At 42.8% G+C, this 20,420-nt stretch overlaps 1 protein-coding gene across 1 annotated transcript; it reads right to left on the bottom strand.

Annotated features, from left to right (window-relative positions):
• Positions 1-4,776: 4,776 nt before the first annotated feature.
• LOC125529837 (transcriptional corepressor LEUNIG-like) lies at positions 4,777-20,034 on the bottom strand. Its single transcript, XM_048694259.1, has 18 exons — positions 19,628-20,034; positions 16,269-16,366; positions 16,053-16,162; positions 14,889-15,326; positions 14,543-14,631; positions 12,906-12,993; positions 12,712-12,787; positions 12,523-12,572; positions 11,336-11,644; positions 9,934-10,098; positions 9,058-9,285; positions 8,849-8,966; positions 7,696-7,805; positions 7,463-7,612; positions 7,208-7,372; positions 6,989-7,108; positions 5,397-5,603; positions 4,777-5,293 (listed from the first exon to the last, which is right to left on the bottom strand). The coding sequence occupies exons 1-18, from the start codon at positions 19,687-19,689 to the stop codon at positions 5,147-5,149; spliced, it is 2,730 nt and encodes a 909-aa protein (XP_048550216.1). The 5' UTR covers positions 19,690-20,034; the 3' UTR covers positions 4,777-5,146.
• Between the last annotated feature and the right edge of the window lie 386 nt (positions 20,035-20,420).

The following is a 20,420-nucleotide window of genomic DNA, read 5'->3' as shown; positions in this document are numbered from 1 at the left end:
CTAATGATGTGATCCCGTTAATCAAATGACAACTCATGTCTATGGCTAGGAAAATTAACCATCTTTGATTCAACGAGCTAGTCAAGTAGAGGCATACTAGTGACACTTAGTTTGTCTATATATTCACACATGTACTAAGTTTTCGGTTAATACAATTCTAGCATGAATAATAAACATTTATCATGATATAAGGAATTATAAATAACAACTTTATTATTTCCTCTAGGGCATATTTCCTTCATTAGCTTCTGTTTTTTCGGTGTGGGTGTGCCGGCGACTTATATTCGCATTGTTCGTCGGTCTCTTGTAAATATTTTGCTCCCTTCTATAAAAATATGATATGCTATTGGCGTACTCTCAAAAAAACTCAATCAAGCTCTGCTGAGTATTCATGCATCATCACCATAGTTTTATTGGACATCCTTCCCTCCTCAACCCTCAAATCTTTCATACTATTTCTTGCCCGGTTTCCTCCTACCATCACGTCCAATTCGTCCAGCCTCTAGGAAGACATCTAGATTTCCCAGTTAAGGGTCTCCATGTAGAAACCCCGCAAAAAAAGGGTCTCCATGTAGAAACCCCGCAAAAAAAGGGTCTCCATGTAGAAGCAATTAAGAGACGGAAACTGTTATTCTTTAAAAGCACAAAAAAGTAGACACTCAGTCCACGGTGTAAATATTTATGCTGGAGGCATGTGTAAATTTATATATGAATAATTGGTTTTATGCCTGAAAAATTTGAATGCTCTAGAAAACTACCTTGTAATCATGAAAATTGATTTTAAACATCAAAAATGTATTTTAAATCATCACAAAAATCTCCTCTAATATTCATGAAAATTTACACACAAAAATTCATATTCATGACTAAAATAGTCAAAAGTGTTGACAATTGAAAAAATATTATTTTTTCCTTGGAGCTCATCCAGTTGTTCGACACTTTTCACTATAAATACTCAGAAAAAATGTTAATCACGTCCCATGCGCCGCACCTGTAAGTTGCATGCGGTTGTATTATAATGGAATCGCTCCCACTTGAGACACAACACTACAAAATTGGTAGCTGTGGTGCTCGTTCACCACCTGCTGCTTGTCCAGCTCAACCATCTGCCGACGCATCCACTGCCACACCAGCTGCTGTTCGTGGAAGGAGGACGGCGGCTACCGCACCAACTGCATGGCGGATGGCCCCTCCTTGCCCAGTTATGACGTCCCGCAAGAGCGCTTGTTCCCATCCTCCTCTTTCTCTGCATGCGCTGCTCTCGCCCAAATCCTTGTGGTACCCGATGTTATGTTTATGGAAGTGGTCGCTGTCCAGTCCAAAGCCAGTGGCGCATGAAATCTCATTGGAGCCGGTGGCGCTGTGGCAGGAGTGCATGAACTTCTCCACTTCTTACTTGGTGCCCGACGTCGAAAGCGACAAAAGTTTGTTGAACTCAAGCTCACCGGTGCCAAGCGTAGCATAACTCGTTTGCATGGGTGTTGAGGTGGAAGGAGCTGACGGGAAGGCAATGGTTGTTGTCACGAAAAGCGATGTGCGTCGGGGTGGCCGGCGTTACCGTCCCTCCTACAGGATATCTTGTACTTCTTGGTCGGGATGTTGTGCCTCTTCCATAGCGTTTTCTTGATCCCTCCGGACCAGGAGCATCTAGTTCGAAAGATGAGGTTGTTCCTCAATGTGCCGACAACACTATTAGCTTTGATGGGATCGTGGGCGCACTTCAGGAAGTTGGGTTCGAGGGCCCGATGCGACTTATGGATCACATGTAAATTTTACCATCAGTGATGATAACTGTCATGTCATTCAGATTCATCAGAAAGGCAGGGGCTATAATCCCCTGGCTTCTCGTATGTACGTGCACACAATGGACATCTTTATTTTCCTTCTATTCTATCTGATCTCTCCATGATAAACGTTTCACGACGGGGCACCGGCCGAAGCTTTCGGCCGGTCGCGTCCACGTGCAAACGTACCCAATGACTCACCTAGCGACACGTAGGATGGAGGGCCTCTCATGTGCGTCTTCTCCCTCCTTTTCCTCTTCTTCTTGTCGCTCGTCTCTCTCTCTCCCTGCTGCCATGGTCAACCTTCGCTGCCCGGAGGCCTCCCAGGGCGCCGCCGCCATGGAAATCAGCCGATCCGGCTGCCCTCGGCCAAATCTGCTTGGATCCGCGCCACCGGAACTCTGCCTGCCTCGTCGGCCCCGACCACGTCTGAGTTGCAACCGACCACGCGCGGAGCTGCAACCGTTGAACCTTTTTCCTCCCGGAACGGCACCGCGGCGACGATGGCCATGGGCAGGCGTGGGAGCTCGGCGGAGCAGCAACAAGTAGCTGTGAAAATGGTTGTAGCAAATTCCAACACCGTTTGTAGCAAAACCAACTATGGTTGCAGCAAAACGACGTCATCGTCATCACGGGGTTCACAGCTAAGACAATTAGTTTGAAACTTTTTTCAATGCCGGTTGTAGCTTTTCGTTTGTCGTCCATGGCTTATGGCTCCACAGTTGAAGCTTTTTTCATCGTCGGATGAAGCTTTTTTGGTCGCCGGTTATATCTTTTCTTTGGTCGTTCATAGTTTTCCGTCGTACGAGTTGAAACTTTTTTCATAGCCGGTTGAAGCTTTTTTCGCCAGTGATTGTAGCTTTTTCCGTCGTCGGTTGCAGCACTGGGCATCTCCCCCAGCGCTTGATTTTTTTGTTACAAGCGGGGGATGAGCGCCAGCGAGCACACCGGTGAGCACGCCGACGACCTTTTAAAACGGCCATTGGTTGTAGCTTTCCCTAGAGCCGTTTGCAGCAAAGTTGTGGATAAAAAGCTTCAGCCGCAAAAAAAATATCTTCGAGCGGGCGCGGGGAAAAGCTTCAACCGGTGTGTGAAAAAGCTTCAACCGGTCTGTGAAAAGCTTCAACCTTGGAAAAAGCTTCAATGGCCATGGAAAGGAGAGCTTCAATCCGGCATGACGGTCGACGGCATGGGCGGTGCTGCATCGCCACCAAGCTACAACCATCGCCATGCGGAGCTGCAACCAGAGGGTGCAGCTATTGCATGAGTGGAGCCGGGGATGAGGGCGGCGACCGGTGACGAGGACGGACGGCAAGGGCGCTGACCGGCGACAAGGACGCCGCGGTGGTGTTTCAAGTTCAGTCGTTTTCTCGCGGGGGGTGGCGGGGCCGCGAGGGTGCAGAGCGTCGGCGGGCGCTCGGGGTGTTGCAATTTTTATCACAGGGGAAGGGAAAGCGGGCGACTGCAAGGAGGACGAAGCTGAGGTCAGATCTGGCGGTTTTAATCGTGCGTATCGGGCGGCCAGGGCTCGACCGGTGCGCCGGCGCCTAGCGTCGTCCTCTCTCTATTGCATAAATATGTACTTGTCCCTTAGATATGCATGTCTTATTTGTTTTTTTGTTTTTTAAGAGCGCATGTCTTTAGAAAGGAAAGGAGAGTTCAACTGACTCGTTCGGATAAGACAAAAAAAAGTGCATGTCAGTGATGCTATCTGACCACAATACTAACTTAGCCCGATCTAATTAGATTAGTACTTTATATGCCGCGAAACAACGTGTGGTTGAATGGTTAGAGAAACTAAATCTCAAGATGATATGCCGGTTCAGTCTTTTGAAAGTGCTCATAAGGATGGGGTGTGTATGTATGTGTTTATAGGGATGAGTGTATGCACGTGTATATGAGCGCTTGTGTCTGTATTGATATTAAAAAAAATACTTTATGTACCAAGGCTATTGTTTGGTCTTCCCGTAAGTGCACCCTTTGCATGTGTACGTGACAGTTAAATATGCGTATTTTTTTTTAGAAAATAAGGATGACCCCCGGCCTCTGCATCTGGGAGATGCATACGACCACTTTATTGATTAATCTCGAAGACCTTATAAAAATATTACAAACAATATACCTGAATCCACCATCCTGGCAATATGACGTATGCGTATACATACATATTATTATGTTACGCAAAATCTTTTAAATCTCAGCCATTAATATTCTAATCTAACGGTACAAATAATATTAGCATATGTGGACGAATATAATGGCTTGTTTGCCTCTTGTCTTAATTATATAATACTCCCTCCATTTTTGTATACAAGGCCACAAATTCATATTACAGGTACCAATATAAAATTTAATGACTGTTTTACAAGTCAACTTTTCCTTTTGTTTACCAGAATCATTAATAGTCCGTATGCATGCAAAGAAACTGAGTGAAGAAAGTAGCTGACTGTCATTATGACTACATGCATGCAAGTATTAAACAGGTTGTTAGTACGAGAAAATAGCATTAACTTTGCCTCGATCACTGTTGGTGGCCTTGTATAGATGCAAAATGTATATTCCATAGTGGCCTTGTATATGAAAATGGAGGAAGTAGATCGATAGATATTTATATCCCGTTGCAACACACAGGCATTGTTCGAGTTATTTATGAAGGAAGAAATGTCATTTGATGCATAGGGTAAGAAATTTTTCCATTGAATCTAAGCTAATGTCTTTGAAAATGTGAAGGATTGGAATAGGAACCGATTCCTACAAACCAAAGTGCTTCAAAGGGATTTTTGCTATGCAAACCATCCTTTAGAATTCCCACAAAATTCATGTAAACCAAGAACGACGGAATGTTTCCCGAAGAATAGAGGCCGCAGTAACCGCCAACCCAGTTTAGACCAGTCGAGTCGACACTCTTGTTCTGGCATCTCAATCGCCATCCAACAAATATGCAAAAGAAGAGCACTGGAGAATTTGGAGGCACACAAAGTGAAAGGGGAAATAAGAGCAAACGCAGTTTTGAAAAATGCAGTCAGAATCAGCAAATACATAAAGGCATCTGTGCTTGTGACCATTCAATGATAACAACACTCTAGAGTTTGCGCAGGCCACTACAGAGTATGGTACATTCTACAAGGATAGTTACAAACCTATCCAAGGGCACATGCAGCAACTGGGACGACATCAAATTGGGTTAGTTCTTGAACACAGATAGCTTGAAGACATTTTCGTTAGCTGCCCTCGTCATGTGTTTATCTGCGGCAGAAACCGCCCTGTTTCTACATCATACAACGTTGGCTGGAACCAGACGACAGATGTCCACAGGGACCAACTTGTAAAATGTGATGTAGAAGGAAGGTTGCTCCCTGTTCTCACTTCCAGAGCTTGACAAGCTTATCATGACTTACTGAAGCGACCAACCCTGATGCATTTGATGCAGCTAGGGCTGCAATTAAGCCGTCATGGGCGTTGCTGATGGTCACCGTATTCTTCTCCCTTATGTCCCAAAGCTCCAAGGACTGCAAGATATCAATGATACACAGACACAATAAAAATGTCAACACGAAATGGATCAACTTGGGCCTCATAAGTAACGACCTCATAAGATATGAGAGAGCTTACCTCGTAACAACCAATTACAAGCAATGACGGATAATTCGGGTGAAAAACACATGAATTGAACTTATTTCCACTGCAATTCAACTCATTCACACACTCGCCATCATTTCCTGAAGTAAATGACCACACCTTGACAGAATCTTCACTTACAGAGGCCAGATAGTCACCCGCAGCATCCCAACAAATCGACTCGATGTTCTTTATGTGTCCCTACACATGAACAAAAGTTCCTATTACAGTGAGCACCACACTGATGAAAGCAACGTTAATTGCGATACCAAGCTGACAACATCGAATTGTTCTGGAAACTTGGATCACAAGCAGGCAAGATACTCGATAAATATATTTGCTAATCCCCATTCATCAAACATTCGAAGGCCTAGCCAAACCAGTGTAATGATGATCTGATTTGTAGTGGCAACGGTCTAGCTAAAAGACATGGGCCAAAATGAACACTATTACTGCAACAATCCTATAATAAATCTTATACAGTATCATATAAGATCTGATCAGATAAATTCTCACACAAGTCCCCTTATCCATCCTAAAACTATTCCTGGCTCACCCCCAGCCCCACAAACTTTTTGTGGGTCTCACTATCCTGCATCACTTTACCCCCTCGCCAGTTTTTGTGATGCAAGTCTCTTCTGAAAATTTTCAAAAAAGATTGAAAAAAATTCATGTATCTAGGTTGTGGAGTAAGGTTTATGTACGTAAATGTTTGTTTAAAAATATGATCAATGTTTTGAATCGCATTTTTCATGGCAAGGTCCGAGGCTCCGAGCTATAGCAACGGCAGCTATTGCTAGCTATCGTGGAAGCTATTTCCAATAGCGTCTTATTGATCAAAATATTAATAATATCATATGCACGCTTAAAAATGTCAGTCAACAGAACTAAGAAACCATACACACACACACACACACACACATATAGCACCATGTCTCAAGTCTACAACTACCAAGTCAGTTAAAGTAGCATTACAACCATTCAAAGTAGCATCGGTCGAAACAAGATTTTGGATGCCATACTAGTAGGCTTTCTGATTTTTCAATTGATGTCTTGTATACTCGTATGCATATTCTTTCTGGGCTTAGTTTTATAACTAGAATTGAAAATGGTTGCTGTTTTGGCCCATTACCATCTACAAGGAATAGCTTCAGCTAATGCTGCTTTTACTCAAGGCAAATAGATACGCTAGAATAGTGATGCAAGGTGCCATAACGTAGCTATTAGGCTGCAAAAAAAAAACCTATAGTGTAGCAGTGGCTAGCTATTTAAAATACTGTGACCATTTACATACAACCTATGCAAAATGGAGGCTGCCAAATCAGCTGAACTCCCAAATGAGCAGAATGATTTCTGACAAACCTATGTTTAGTGTCCATATATGTTGCAAATAACCCAACATCGCAACCAAATTTTCTCAGTGTGTTTCTAGTAAGACATTTGTTAAATGCTACACAGGTGGGGGCACAGAAGAAGAAAAGAAAAGGCATGGTATAGCATAAAGTACACATAGCAAATACACAAGTAACTCTGAAAAGTTGAAAACAATTCAAGGATGTGTTTGACTATGATCTCTGGTAACGAACCTTTAAGGCATTCCTACACACTTGTAGTGTTTCTGCATCCAATATTGATATCATCTTCTCAGAGGCAGCTGCAAGATATTTCCCTTGACGAGGTTGATATCTCAACTGAGTTGCACCTCCCTGGGATAAGATGCCGATAACAGGAGAATGTTTCAGCGCATTATAAAAGAACATCCTTGACAAACAAGAAATGTTTGGGAGAGAAAAAGGGCTGCATACGCTGAAGACCCTAACACACGTCACACAGCTACCATTGTTTATGCTCCAGCAGCGCACTTCCCCATCACTATCACAGGAGCAAACGATGTCTTCTTTATTTGAATGAAAATCAAGCGACTTAACAGACGCTGAATGACCCGTGAAAGTGCGGAGTGAATAATCTGGCTGTATATAGTCAATTAATTAGTCAGTGCATTTTAAGGTATATGACATCTTGTGAAACGTAAGAGAGACAGTAGTTAGAAATAGGTATACATTGTCAGCATCCCAAACCCGCACAGTTTTGTCAAAGGAAGATGTTGCAAGGCGGGTCATGCTTGGGCTAAATCGAACATCTGTAATAAGCATCGAGTGCTCTTCTAATGTAGATTTGGGGTTTAGGGCATCTGTAAACCATAAAACAGCCTGAAAAATACGAAAGCGGGTATAAGCTTCCAGTTTCTTTAGCACCAGTATATTCACAATTACTTTTATGTTGGTGTCCATGCCTTTTTATCGTGGCCTCCGGTGGCGAGCAGTTTTCCGTCTGACGAGAAATGGCAACAGCTAACTTTGCCTGTACTCGCACGGGCTTTTGCAACCTCGGAGAAACCAGACCCTGCAATAAAGAGACACTGGGCAATGAGTCACCCCATCAAAATAATTTGCAACCGAGTAGAATGAAACAAGTCCATGGCACCCCACAGCATATAGAATCATTTATCAGCATACTCCTGTCCTATGTAGCAAATGAATCCCAGACCAAACACATCCACATTAATTCTTCGCCAAATCAGCTATTCTCCCATGTATTAAGCTCAAAGAAACCAATTAGTCCCAAAGAACACCACCTGCTAGGGGGCACCGCGTCACTTCCTGTCACCTTTACTGTCATCACAATTCACTACTAACCAGCAATGGATGTATCCTCCGCCAAATTAGAAGAGATTGATTCCAAGGGAGTTATGTAAGAATTTAACTTAAGGCGCATGCAAATATGCGATAGTAGTGGGGTAATGAAATGTCAAATTCTAAATTTGATTGACATTGAGCTTGGCAGGTGCTGCAATGGGATTTTGAGCAAAAAGGGCTTGATCAAATCACAACGATGGCTCAGCAGAAGCGCCCCCTGGGATCTACTAGCCGCTTTTAGGTTTGGCAGGAATTGCCATGGATTAAGAGCGATTGCAAGGAATTGAGCTATATTCCCTGCTAAGTCCTCTTAATCCCTGCCAAACCTCTTCAAACTGAATAGGCCATAGGAAGTAGGTTTTGGGAAGGTGATACAACATACAACACGGAAAATTATTTTTCCAAAGTGTCCTTTCCTACAGTTTGCTCTCATAACCACAAGTATGATAGCATGCTTAGTAAACTGATAATAATTAACTACAACAGAACTAAAGACTCAAAAGCATTACATCTTGCAAAAGATACACTGTACACATTTTTTTATTTAACAAGTTATCTGATACAATCACGCGAATCAATCTCTCTCAAAGAAACAAAGGAATTGCAACTTGTTGAAACCAAGAATCACGCAGACATTCCAAAGGAATATGCGTGGGAAATACGGCGATTGTTACAGGTAGGCCAATCTATTTGTTCAGGCGAAAGAGTCAACTCAAGAAAAACCATGTATCAGAGGGAAACAAAACATACCTTTACTGGCATCAATGCAGCGTCCCATGGTTTCCCGAGGATCCATGTCCTCCTGTGATAAAAATGAGTCTACATTTTCATCCAAGGAGCCATCTTCCAGCAAACGGTCCACATCACCCTGAAATTAAGTACTTCTGTCATCTCACTGACAGAGGCAATGTGCTAATGACACTTTACAAGGAGAATGTCTGATTTCACAGTATAAATACCAGTGGGTTTACTGGAGAGGTCAAGCTTCCAGTGCCATCAGAACCAAACATCATCAATGGTTTTGATGGACCACCATTATGCAGCAGCTGTGGCATGGACATTGCATCTCCTGGTGTGTGAGTGGAAGGCGTCGAAGGTGCAGAACTTGGAGATGGCCCAGCAGTATTTGCTGTTCCTGAACTATTAGCTCTACTAGAGGAGACAGGTTTCTTTCTCTTCTTTGATGCCTGAACCACAAAGAGAACAATGTCAGTGTTTGAACCACTAAAATCGAATTAATATCAAATTTACTAATCTAAAACAATTGGAATGATTACCCATATCTTCTGACAGATGTATCACAGAACCATGAGTAATAGTGAAAGCTCAAAGGGGGCATACTAACCGCAGGACAACAAAAAACTGAAACTCCATAGGAAATTACGTACTGAACATCAGAGTAATACTTAAAACAAGTGGCAAGGTAGCATGGTCAATTGCAGTTCAAATATACTGTGCAAAATCTGAGAACTGCTAGCATGTCTTTACAAAGAGCAAAACAATGCTCTTATTGTCTTGTCAAGTTATCGTAGGTTACCAAATGTGTCTGCACAGAATACCATCCAAAACTTGAGATCCTAACACTTATTAAGCACTCAGCGCTGTAGTTGTATGTGGCCAATTTAAAACATGCGACTGAAATGAGATGCGTGCTTCATTATAAGATTGATTTATCGTTAATATCTCAATAAAGAGGCAAACAAAGGTATATCTACAACCATTAAGACCGTCACTCCTCCACATTGCAGCATAAATAAGCAGTAGTATGTTAGATTTAAAATATTAATATAAACATCATCTGCTGAAAACATTGTATTTGCATAACAGTAACATACTTGGTCAGCTACTACAAAAGAGTTTGGTATGCTTCCATCAATAGGCATGCATCCAACTCCAGGCTTTTCCTGTTGCTGGAGAAGCTGATTTGAGCTCTGAGATTGCTGACTGGAGACTGTAGATTGCTGAAGCTGTTGTTGCTGTTGTAAATGAGCAATTTTCTTCTACTACATAGAAACACCCATATAAGGAGAGAAAGAGCATAGTTAATAGAATAATAGAAAATAACTTTTCTGCTGTAGATTTAGCCATCAAAGGAACAACAGCAGTTCCTGGTTTCTAAGATTGTTTGCCTGGTCAGCTTCACTCATACAGGCAGTAATAGTATACAGATAAGATGATGAGAAAAGTACAACAGTTGCAGCACTTCAAATAGAAGGAATGGAAAGGTCTACAAAAATAAAGGAGTAGAAATCGTTCTCTGTTTAGTTCTTGAATGTATGAAAGAAAATGTTATGAAAGGAAAATAGTGGTGGACAAGTAAAAAGGCCTAATGGATGGAAACTAAAGCTGAATATGTTTCATTTTGATCAGTTCTGAGTAGATGTGCCATTTGGCTAGGATGTTCGTGTTCCATCCTTCTGTAAACAAACTGGGAATACAGTCTCTGTATAATACTCTCTCCTTCCAAAAATGTAAGAAGGGGTATTAGTTTTCTCCTAAGTTAAAATTTTAAGTTTGACCAAGTTTACAGTAAAATTATCAGGATCTAAAATACCACATACATACACTACGAAAACATGTATGTTTTGAGTTCAGATTTATACACGCACATACATATTTATTTGGTATTGTAGATGTCGATCTTTTTCTTTGTATGAACTTAGTCAAACTTAAGAACCTCTTATTCAGAAAGAGAGAGTAAGAAACTAAGAAGCCTCATTATGGCTTCAACTAGGTAAATATAATACCTCATAAAGAAAACCTTATATTATGGATTCAGAATTGCTAATTTCAATCGACTGATTTTTAATTTGGCTTCACCGAATGTTTTGTCTGTCCAATCACGTGCTGTGATTGAACTCCCAGTTTGTTCATGTATGTAGGGTAATAGCACTCCCTCCAAGCCAATAGTATGTATTGTGAGTGTTTATTTATTTTGTTTACGTGTGTTTGGTATAAGCATTCTCCTCACAAGCATTCCACACTGTTTCAATCATATTTTTTATTCACATGGGTTTACTATTCTAGTACTACTGTTGTTACAGTAGTCATGTACATCAAATACAGTTTTCATTACATGTATTTTTGGTTGGTAGTTCTGTGTAGCTGTTATCTGCTTGTCAGCGGTTGAAAAAGTTGAATGAAGGTGAATTCATTTTCAGTCGATTGTCAAATAGACAGTCCCGTGATTAGCTGCAGAAAATTAGCCCCTGACAGGTAGGACGTCATAGAACATACCTTTATTAGCATGTCTATATCTGTACGTGATCCACCACTTTGGCTAGGAGAACCAATATTTGGAATAATATCCCCACCACTGTTTGTCTGCCCATCCTGCCCCATGGCCATATTTCTATTGTTAAGAAGCATCCTTAATCTTCTGGTATCAACATCACTAACTGTAGGGGAAGCCATGTTTTGCTGCGCTTGCATCAAAAGCTGATGTTGCTGTTGTGGATTCAGAAATTGGAGCTGTTGAAATTGTTGTTGTGGAGATTGCATAAATGACTTCGGCTGCAGGATACCAGAGCGAAGCTGGTCGAGGCCCTGGTAAGTAAAAGGTGTATATGTTACAACAGAATTTGCAAGATAGCACCCATGTTAGAGCAATCAATGTCAATCACATGGTTTAGAGTATACTCAGAAAGTACACAAATTGTTTGTTGCTTCCCCAACTGCTGAATGCACACGTGCGCTGCATAACAGCCCAAAGAATTCATTGTTCACAAACTGCAAAAATGTGCTTGCTAAGGATACCCCAGAATCAGTAACAGAACTAGAAACTGGCAACAAGAGGGCAACATGTAACGAACAAGAGCTAGGTCAGTAGGCAAAAAATCACAAGCTTCCTCAAGCAGTGCAACCATTAAGGTATGTGGAGACGTTGGTATTTTCGTTCAGAATGGCCACCAAGGCCACCCAGCAGTGGTTTGGCTACTGCCGGAACAAACCGATCCGATTGCGGGTTACTGAGTTGAACCTCATGAGCACTAGATTTCAATATTTTGTACTGTATCGGTTAATGGAATATCACACCCCTCCCTCCCTCCCTCCATGTTGCAAGCATTCACAAAGTGGATCTTCAGGTGCAAGTACACATCTTGCATCTGGCACTCTACCAGAGTGCCACGCAAAAAAGAAAAATAGTTGATGTTAGAAAGTTAAATATTCCTGGAGCGTCTGCACTTGGCAAGGGTTTATCATACGTCACCAGAAAAAGGAGGGGCTACAATTGCAGTTCTATGAAAACTAAATTATTTGTTTAAATAATATAACTGTGCCCCTGCATTATGCAGCCGCATCGAGCATGTGCCTCAACCCCTATGCATATAAACAGCCAAAACCGAATCCACAATAGGACCATAAATCATAAGCAGAGCACATACACGATAAGAAATAAAGTGTGGTCATAAGATAAAACGTACCGTGAGTGGCCAACCTTTCAGAGTCAAATTGCTTCCACCTTGACTAGATCCTGTTTAAAATGACATCTGAATTAAGCTTAGCAAACCAAGCACTAAAAACAGTTTGAGTAAGAAAATAGTGTAAGCTGAAGTTTGAATAGTTAACTGACGCAACAGCAAATCCAGGCAATAAGCTGGACAAACTATTACCTTGGACACCAATGAATGATCCCTCGGGACCTGCACTTCTGGGTGTCAAAACTGGATTGATCTCAGTTTTGATACTCTGTAAAGAATAAAATATGATAGCAGATAAGAAACTAAAACCTGTAAGGCCCGCTCTTCTCTATCTAGTTTTGGCACTGGGCATAATTACGAGAAGCAATGAGAAAACTATATGTAACCTGTTCTTGCATAGGCATTTGTGGGCTTCTTGCCTGAACCTGTTGCAGAGCACCTGACAATCCACCAACAGCTCCATGCAAAATTTGCCTATCAAAGGTAAAATTTCAATACTATTTGAAAGCAAATGCACCATATCTTATTTGCATGAGCCAACATGAACAGTTATTCCTTATGGTTTGATTAGCATTTTTACTCTAAGGCCCAATCATGATTCATGACTCATGGCAGGTCATGGACTCATGGTACTTCCACTACTGAACGAAGTAACATACCTTCTACGTAATCAAAAACTGTAACCTTACAGTTGTCTGCTGCTTATCCACAACAACATTGCAAAGCACTAAAGTCTAAACATAACCTATAGCAGTCATGTGAAGAAAAGAGTGTGATGTGAACAGTTGTGTCCTGTAGCAACAGAAAGATATGTACCCTCCCAATCAAAACATAAAAGTTAAATAAGTATATTAATTTTTATAAATAACGATTTTTGTCCCGTATACTAATCTACTCCCTCCATTCCAAATTAATTGAGTACTAGCTTTTCCTAAGTCAAACTTCTCTACATTTGATCAAGTCTATAGAAAATTGGGCCAATATTTACATCATATATATATTACAAAAAATATTTTATGATACTCCCTCCATCCCTCATGGCGCCCTCATTATTGGTGATCCAATTTTCACCCACAATATATAAAGTATATGTCATATTGTCATTAATATTACACCATTGGAAACTACTCCCTCCGTCCCACAATATAAGATCGTTTTTCAAGCTAACATAACTTGAAAAAACATCTTATATTGTGGGACGGAGGGAGTACATTTTAATACTAATTGAACAGCATAATTTTGTGACCTATAACCTATGATTTGTTGGTCAAATTGATGGCGAAAATTAAACCTCGAAATACATGTGCGCCATGTAAATAGGGACAGAGGGAGTAGATATAAGTAGACTAATCTAGTTCCGTAGATAGACTTGGGCAAATTTGAAGAAGTTTGACTTAGAGAAAAGTTAGAACTTCAATTAATTTGGAATGGAGGGAGTGATAGTTAGGCATGTTCGGCAGTATACAGATCTTCTCCGTATTTGTGAGGAGGACCTGATATAAAGAGGCCTATTGCGACCATTAAGATTAAGCAAGAAATATAATTAAAACATCCTCTGTCAGGGACTTCATCCTCAAGGCGCTGTCGCGTCGACGAAACCACTTCATAGCAATAGCACAAACAGAAGTGTAACATACGTTGATCCTCGAGGTACAATCAATCGATGAAAAAAAAACAAATTCAGAATGAAAGTATGATTAAAATTTTCAAATGCTCCAGGGCTACTATGATCTGAATTTGGACAAAGAAAGATATACGAAGTTTCCAGGACGAACAATCTAGAAAAAATAAGGTAAATTCTCGAATGCACCTTGTGCTTAATGTTTTATGTGCCTGTTCGATCACAAAGATGACAATCATGCTACAGAGAAAGGAGAAATCCTAGCCCAGGATATAATGCAAACGAGAGCTCTCCAACAAGAACTATGCACTCATAACAATTTATTGTTTTCCCTGATTTCCATTTTCTACCGTCTCATGCAAGCTTGTCAATGCACACATAATCTACAAGTTCAGAAATTACCCTGAAGATTGTCCGCCTGCGGCTGCTTTCAACGACGTTTGGTTTGGATCAAGTGCTTGGCCAGCATTTTCCCCATACCTTTGCTGCACCTGGAATTTTCACAATACAAATAAACATTTTACTGATTTTCACTGTTCTATAAGGGGGTTTCTACCCCACCTAGGCGGTGTTTAGGCACTAGGATCACCCATCCAACCTTGCCCGCCCAGGAGGCTACCTAACCCAGCTAGTCAGTGCCTAGGCACTAGGCGCCACCCTGCTGCCGTGCTTAGTGCATTTCCAAATAGTGTTACTTTCGCGAGGAATCAACCAAAACATAAGAAACAAGATCCAGTAGGAGTGATACCTTCACCGATGCCTCATCCAGAGAATCCCTTTGAGAAGGGAGCTTTAACCTCTCCTCATACATTTTTGCTGCCATAGCATTCGCAGTTGCTGGGTTTTGTCGCATTAAAGGATCAATTCCAGAAAGCCCACTTGCAGTGCCATTAAGAAGATTAGAACCATCTCTACGCTGCTGCTGCTGCTGCTGTGCAGCTCTCTGTAACAACATTTGCTGCATTTGTATTTGTTGATGCTGTTGAGATTGTTGCTGCTGCTGAGATTGTTGTTGGTGGTGGTGGTGGTGGTGTTGCTGTTGTTGGTGTTGTTGTTGTTGTTGCTGCTGCTGCTGCTGTTGGTGGTGCTGTTGTTGCTGCTGCTGCTGCTGCTGCTGAGTTTGCTGCTGAGATTGCTGTTGTTGCTGATGCTCATGTTGATGTTCCCTTGCTTTCACTAACTGAGTCTGACAGGGCACAATAAAGTATATCTTCATTTGTATGAACTTCTATGGGTTCTCCTAAAATTTACTTGAAAATATGATTTTTCTAGTTTTATTTTATGTTTCATAATTTTCCGAATTTCATGGTTCCTCTGATATTTTTAACTGGTGGCTGCTATGCTTGGTGCAGTGTAATGTGTAATGTACCCACCGCGATCCCAGTTGTATCCTTCCAGAGGAGGCGGCCTTGAAATTTCTTAAACATTAACAAAAGTTGAAGCCTATTTACCCAATCGAAATGTTCTTAAAAAGAAATTTGGACCAATTGACAGATGAAGAAACAAGAAGAAAGATGCAAACTTGGGGAGTGAGAAGAGAAGTCACAAGCTTGGGGAAAAGAGTAGCATCAACAGGCTAATTGTAGAGAGAATTAGGTGTTAAAGCTCAGAGTAGTGGAGAGGAGAAGAAACAGAGCTCAGATCAGTGTAGGGACTAGGAAGCATTGGGAAGGAAGGTAATAGAGAGCTTTGGAAGGAAGGTAATAGAGGGGTCAAATTTGGCAGATCTATAGCTGGCCACGTCATACTAGCGGAAGTGATACAATCCTGTTCTCTGTGATATTTTGGTGGTACAAAAATGAAACAATACATCATTGTGGTATTTTCCATTTTTCCTTTTAGAACCAGGTTTTTTAAGTTTTACCCATGAAGTGGATAATATATTATAGAAAGAAAGAGCAAAGGTACGTACCTGAATATATGATGCTGCAATATCTGAATGCTTCTCATTTGTTCTTGCTATGAATATATCCCAAAATACCGACCACCATTCAAAAAGGAAGCCACCAGGAGCATCAATTGCTATGAGAAAGATAACCGCAGAAAGTGAACAGTAGCACTCGATATGAGGAAACTAAAAACCTACTTACTAAAATAGCTTCATGTCAACTTGCTGAGAGGTACATACCAACTGGATCTGGTGAGACCTTCCCTTCCGTTTGGAAGGCTTTTGCAGTTTCCTGCAAATTTCTCTTCACGAAATAGTCATATATGTAGACATCCAACCTGTTTTATTAGACAATCAATCGTTTATTTCTGGAAATGGATGTTGAAGTTTGAACCAGATAAGTTCGAATTCACAAGTAAACTGTCATCAGAAAACGAGGAATGTACTGCATTAACTTTATTTTATGTTCTCACATTCTCAATAACAAATTAATGATGAGCTAGAAGCTTAAAAAGCAAGTCCTAATGTGTTCTATACTAGCGCTTTAAAAATTGTGACCTTTTACTATTCACATAAAATATTTAGGTAGAGCAGCCTACTACACATGAACCACAAATCATTACCACCAATCATCGTTAGTAGGCGTGGCCACAATACAGATGGCCTCGTCAAAAAGAAAAAACGCTCCTCACGTCGCTCCCCAGGGCGACGCCAGGGGCCCAACCCTAGCGCCGCCAAAAGCCCACCTACCTAGGCGTCTCCCCTACTGTCGTTGTTGCCGGTGTTGGCCACGGTGGCGGCGGGCCAGGCGCTGAAGGTGCCTGGGTGGGTGGTTCGCGGCGGTGACCCCATGGTGCGGCTAGGGCAATGCCTGTGGGGAGATCATGTGCGACGGCCAGGGCGGGCGGCCCTAGTTGTGTGGCGATGGTTGCCGCCTCCATGGCATGTTGCTTCTTTGGCGACAGTTGGTGGCGGTGGGCCGTAGATCTGATCCTTGCCTAGATCCGTCATCGGTGTGGCTCTTGGTCGGCCGGCGGCGCATAGGGCCGGTGAGGGGCAGCTGGAGTCCCATTGCCGGCGTTCCGGCGGCTGCGTGCACCTTCACTGCGCGGCTCCGCACAGATCTAGTCAGCTGCGGGTTTGGAGTGGTGCAACTGCCCGTGAAAACCGTGTTAACTTCTCGAGGGGCATCGTTTTGGAACAGGTGTTGGCTAGAGGAGCCAGGAGGTGGAGAGGTGTTGCATCTACCACATCGACGACGGTTGGTGTTGGCGGCGTGGCGCAGCTGAGTCTTGGCTACGAACGCGGGATGATGGACGCACGCAAGGTGGTGGCACTATTTGGCGTCATGGTGATGTCAACGACAGGCCCGGTGAGGGTTATGCATGGTCCCTGTCCTGAAGACGGCGGCGGCTTCCGGAGCATGCGCATGCAGTGCATGAGGGTCTATTGGACCGGTTTGTGCTCCCGGCTCGCTGTTGGGCGGCTTGGTGAGGCCTCCGGATCTAGATGGTGGTGCTTCAGTGAGAGGTCAGGACACATGGCCCTGATCATGGCAACTCCCATCATTGAGCTTGTAGGGTAGCGACAATAGTCACAATCGAGATGGCTTTGGGTTGATCGATGTATTCTTTTTGTCAGGCTTCCTTGAATACAACACCAACAACAAAGCTTCAACAAAGCCTTTAGTCCCAAACAAGTTGGGGTAGGCTATAGCTGAAACCCATAAGATCTCGCAACCAACTCATGGTTCTAGCAGAAGGATAGCAAGCTTCCACGCACCCCTATCCATGGCTAGTTCTTTGGTGATACTCTAGTCCTTCAGATCTCTCTTTACGGACTCCTTCCATGTCAAGCTCGGTCTACCCTGATCTTCCATGACATTATCAGCACGCTTTCACCGTCTGCTATGCACTGGAGCTTCTGGAGGCCTATGCTGAATATGCCCCAACCATCTCAGTCGATGTTGGACAAGCTTCTCTTCAATCAGTGTTACCCCAACTCTATCACGTATATCATCATTTCGGATCCGGCCCTTCCTTGTGTAACCACACATCCATCTCAACATGCGCATCTCCGCTACACCTAACTATTGAACATGTCAGATTTTAGTCGGCCAACACACAGCGCCATACAACATTGCAGGTCGAATAGACGTCCTATAGAACCTGTCTTTTAGCTTTTGTGGCACTCTCTTGTCATAAAGAACGCAAAAGCTTGGTGCCACTTCATCCATCCGGCTTTAATTCGATGGTTCACATCTTCATCAATATCCCCATCCTTCTGCAGCATTGACCCCAAATATCGAAAGGTGTCCTTTTGAGGCACCACCTGCCCATCAAGGCTAACCTCCTCCTCATGACTAATAGTACTAAAACTGCACCTCATGTACTCGGTTTTAGTTATACTAAGCCTAAAACCTTTCGATTCCATGGTTTGTCTTCATAGCTCTAACTTCCTATTGACCCCTATCCAACTATCATCAAATAGCACCACATCATCCGCAAAAGCATACACCATGAGATATCTCTTTGTGTATCCTTGTGACCTCATCCAGCACCAAAGCAAAAAAAGATAAGGGCTCAAAGCTGACCCCTGCTGCAGTCCTATTTTAATGGAAAAGTTATCGGTGTCGTCATCACTTGTTCGAACACTTGTCACAACATTATCGTACATGTCCTTGATGAGGGTAATGTACTTTGTTGAGACTTTGTGTTTCTCCAAGGCCCACCACATGACATTCTACGGTATCTTATCATAGGCCTTCTCCAAGTCAATGAACATCATATGCATGTCTTTCTTTTGCTACTTGTATCTCTCCATAAGTTGTACGAAGAAAATGGCTTCCATGGTCGACCTCCCAGACATGAAACCAAACTGATTTTTGGTCACGCTTGTCATTCTTCTTAAGCGGTGCTCAATGACTCTCTCCTAGAGCTTCATTGTATGCTCATTGGCTTAATTCCACGATAATTAGTACAACTCTGAACATCCCCTTGTTCTTGCAGGCTTTGTTGAATAATTTAATAAAAATGGCTGTGTGCATCATTTTTTATGCAGAGGCCGGGGGTCTCAGCCTCCTTTTCAGAAGAAAAAATTGTCATTAGTAGGCTTTTTTTTGCGAGAGAATTATCATTAGTAGGCTTGTGAAACTGCAACATCCAACGAAGCTACTTTGTGTTCAGCCCTCGTGAAAATATTATCAATTAATACAGAAGTACTAAAAAACCATCGTTTCACAATGGATTTTGACAAAAAGCGCAAACTCTAACATCAAAACCTAAGGTTCGGAACCAAATTAATTGTATACTAAAATCACTAATACAAACATACACAACAGTCTAGTAGGGAAGTGAATTTATACAGGACACAAACCGTGCCTGCAATTACTCGCTAAGCTGAGCCTACTGGGAAAAGAGGAGCTAAATGGAAACCGCTGAGAAATAGGAACTCCCACAAAACGATATTCCCCTCTCTCTCGCTGCTCGCAGGTACTAATCTATCACAATGCTCGCCCAGGAAGCACCGTGACCGCAGAACTCCACGAATCAACACAAGGAAGCATGCAACAAACCAAAGATTTTAGAAGATATCCTCACATCTTATCCGCCTCCCAGTTGGTCTGCGACTGGGACTGGGACTGAGACTGAGATTGCGACATGGCTCCGCACCCGGCGCCACAACCTAGCAAATCCGGAGGCGCCCACGAGAAAGGAGCCCGGCCAGGGTGGTGTTCCCCCCCGACAAGCGCCTCCGCCTCTACGGCGACTGGGCGCGGGCAGTGACGCGCTAGCTCCCCGCAGCCGCCGGGGAAGGTGGGCGCGCGTATCTCTCTCCCGCAGCGAGGGCGAGCCCTTAGGGGTGGCTGGGTGGGGGAGGCGAGAGGAGAAGGTTGGATGCGTCTGCAACGGCGGGACGGGAGGAGAGGGTGGAGCGTAGGCGTAGCAGAGAGAGGTGGGAGAGAAGTGGAGAGGAAAACAAAATCGACGAGAAGGAGAGGAGAGGGGGATTGGCCGCGCTGCGTGTACCAGAGACTTGTATGGAACTGATGGTTTGTGTATGACGCATGGGTCCAAGAATATTAATTCCGTCAAGGGGCCTACTGTCAATTCTTAGGGTTCAGCGTGGAAGCCATTCATACGCTTCTTTTTTCTTTTCTTTGCGGAGCTTTTACATCACGGAGGCTACTAGTAGAAACATAGAAACATGGTGATAGCATACTTCCAAAAGAGCTGCGCAGCACGCAAGTAACGCACATCGGCACCACAACCGAAGAATTTGACTTCCTCAAAAAAAAAAATGACATCAAATTTGGTCCCAGACGACGCCCTATATATGGTAGCTTTGTGACTGAGATTTTGATTTTAGAATATTGTAAAACATGACACATAA

The sequence above is a fragment of the Triticum urartu genome, unplaced genomic scaffold (genome assembly GCF_003073215.2).
Source record: "Triticum urartu cultivar G1812 unplaced genomic scaffold, Tu2.1 TuUngrouped_contig_5891, whole genome shotgun sequence".
In the NCBI taxonomy this organism is placed as follows: domain Eukaryota; kingdom Viridiplantae; phylum Streptophyta; class Magnoliopsida; order Poales; family Poaceae; genus Triticum; species Triticum urartu.
The sequence above is the reverse complement of the archived record's forward strand: the minus strand, read 5'-3'. Positions and strand labels throughout refer to the sequence as shown.